Here is a 1,102-nt window from a genome sequence, read left to right on the forward strand (position 1 = left end):
CCTGTCCTTCACACCTGAACCTGTCCTTCACACCTGAACCTGTCCTTCACACCTGAACCCGTCCTTCACACCTGATCCTTGTCCATAAAAATCAACCCTTGATCATGTGATTAGTGGACGTCCAGCGATGAGCAATGAGGCGTCCCTGCAGCTGCTGTGGTTCCCTGAAGAATCAACATGTTACCATCATGTATGATGTATGAGGGTGACCCGTGATGTGTGTCTGCAGGTGAACTACTTTAATGAGGTCCACGCCGTGTGGGAGCCTCTGATCGAACGAGTCGATGCCGGCAGACGCAGGTGGAACCTGGAGCTGGAGGTAAATCTGTTTATTTCCACAGGACACACAAACCAAAAATCACAGCTCCTGGCAGGACAGCTGGGGACATCTGGAGGACACCCGGTCGACGACCCATGTCTTTACTAAAGTCCACACTAAAGCAGCAGGTGGATCAAACTCTCGCCCACTGTGAAGGACGACTTTAATATTAGATCTAGTCTCTGCATCAGCAGCTGATGATTACATTCAGTTAGTTTGATCAGAAACGTTCAGAACGATTGATGAGCGGTCTGTCCCTGTCCTCGTCCCTGCAGATAAAGAACAACCCGGTCCAGGACAAGAGTCCTGTCCACGGAGACGACTTTGTCATTCTACCTGAACCTCAAACAGCCATCAGCATCTGCTCCAAAGACACGATGAACATCACCGTGTCCCAGTGCAGCCTCAACGTCTTTAACCACCTCGCCAAGGTAATAAAAACATTCATATTACAAGGTATTTTAAGGTTTATAAGGTCATAATACCATCTGTAACCACACTGAGGTGATAATACCATCTATAACCACACTGAGGTGATAATAACATCTATAACCACACTGAGGTAATAATAACATCTATAACCATACTGAGGTAATAATAACAAGTATAACCACACTGAGGTAATAATAACAAGTATAACCACACTGAGGTGATAATAACATCTATAGCCATACTGAGGTAATAATAATAAGTATAACCACACTGAGGTGATAATAACATCTGTAACCACACTGCAGTGATAATAACATGTATAACCACACTGAGGTGGTGATAACATGTATA

At 44.6% G+C, this 1,102-nt stretch overlaps 1 protein-coding gene across 1 annotated transcript; it reads left to right on the forward strand.

The window, feature by feature from the left end:
• Positions 1-229: 229 nt before the first annotated feature.
• LOC121965563 (vacuolar protein sorting-associated protein 13C-like) lies at positions 230-750 on the forward strand (the record flags this gene model as incomplete). Its single annotated transcript, XM_042515703.1, has 2 exons — positions 230-319; positions 595-750. Coding segments are annotated over 2 exons (246 nt in total), but the record flags the coding sequence as incomplete, so codon positions are not given.
• Between the last annotated feature and the right edge of the window lie 352 nt (positions 751-1,102).

This window comes from Plectropomus leopardus, unplaced genomic scaffold, assembly GCF_008729295.1.
Source record: "Plectropomus leopardus isolate mb unplaced genomic scaffold, YSFRI_Pleo_2.0 unplaced_scaffold20575, whole genome shotgun sequence".
NCBI lineage: Eukaryota > Metazoa > Chordata > Actinopteri > Perciformes > Serranidae > Plectropomus > Plectropomus leopardus.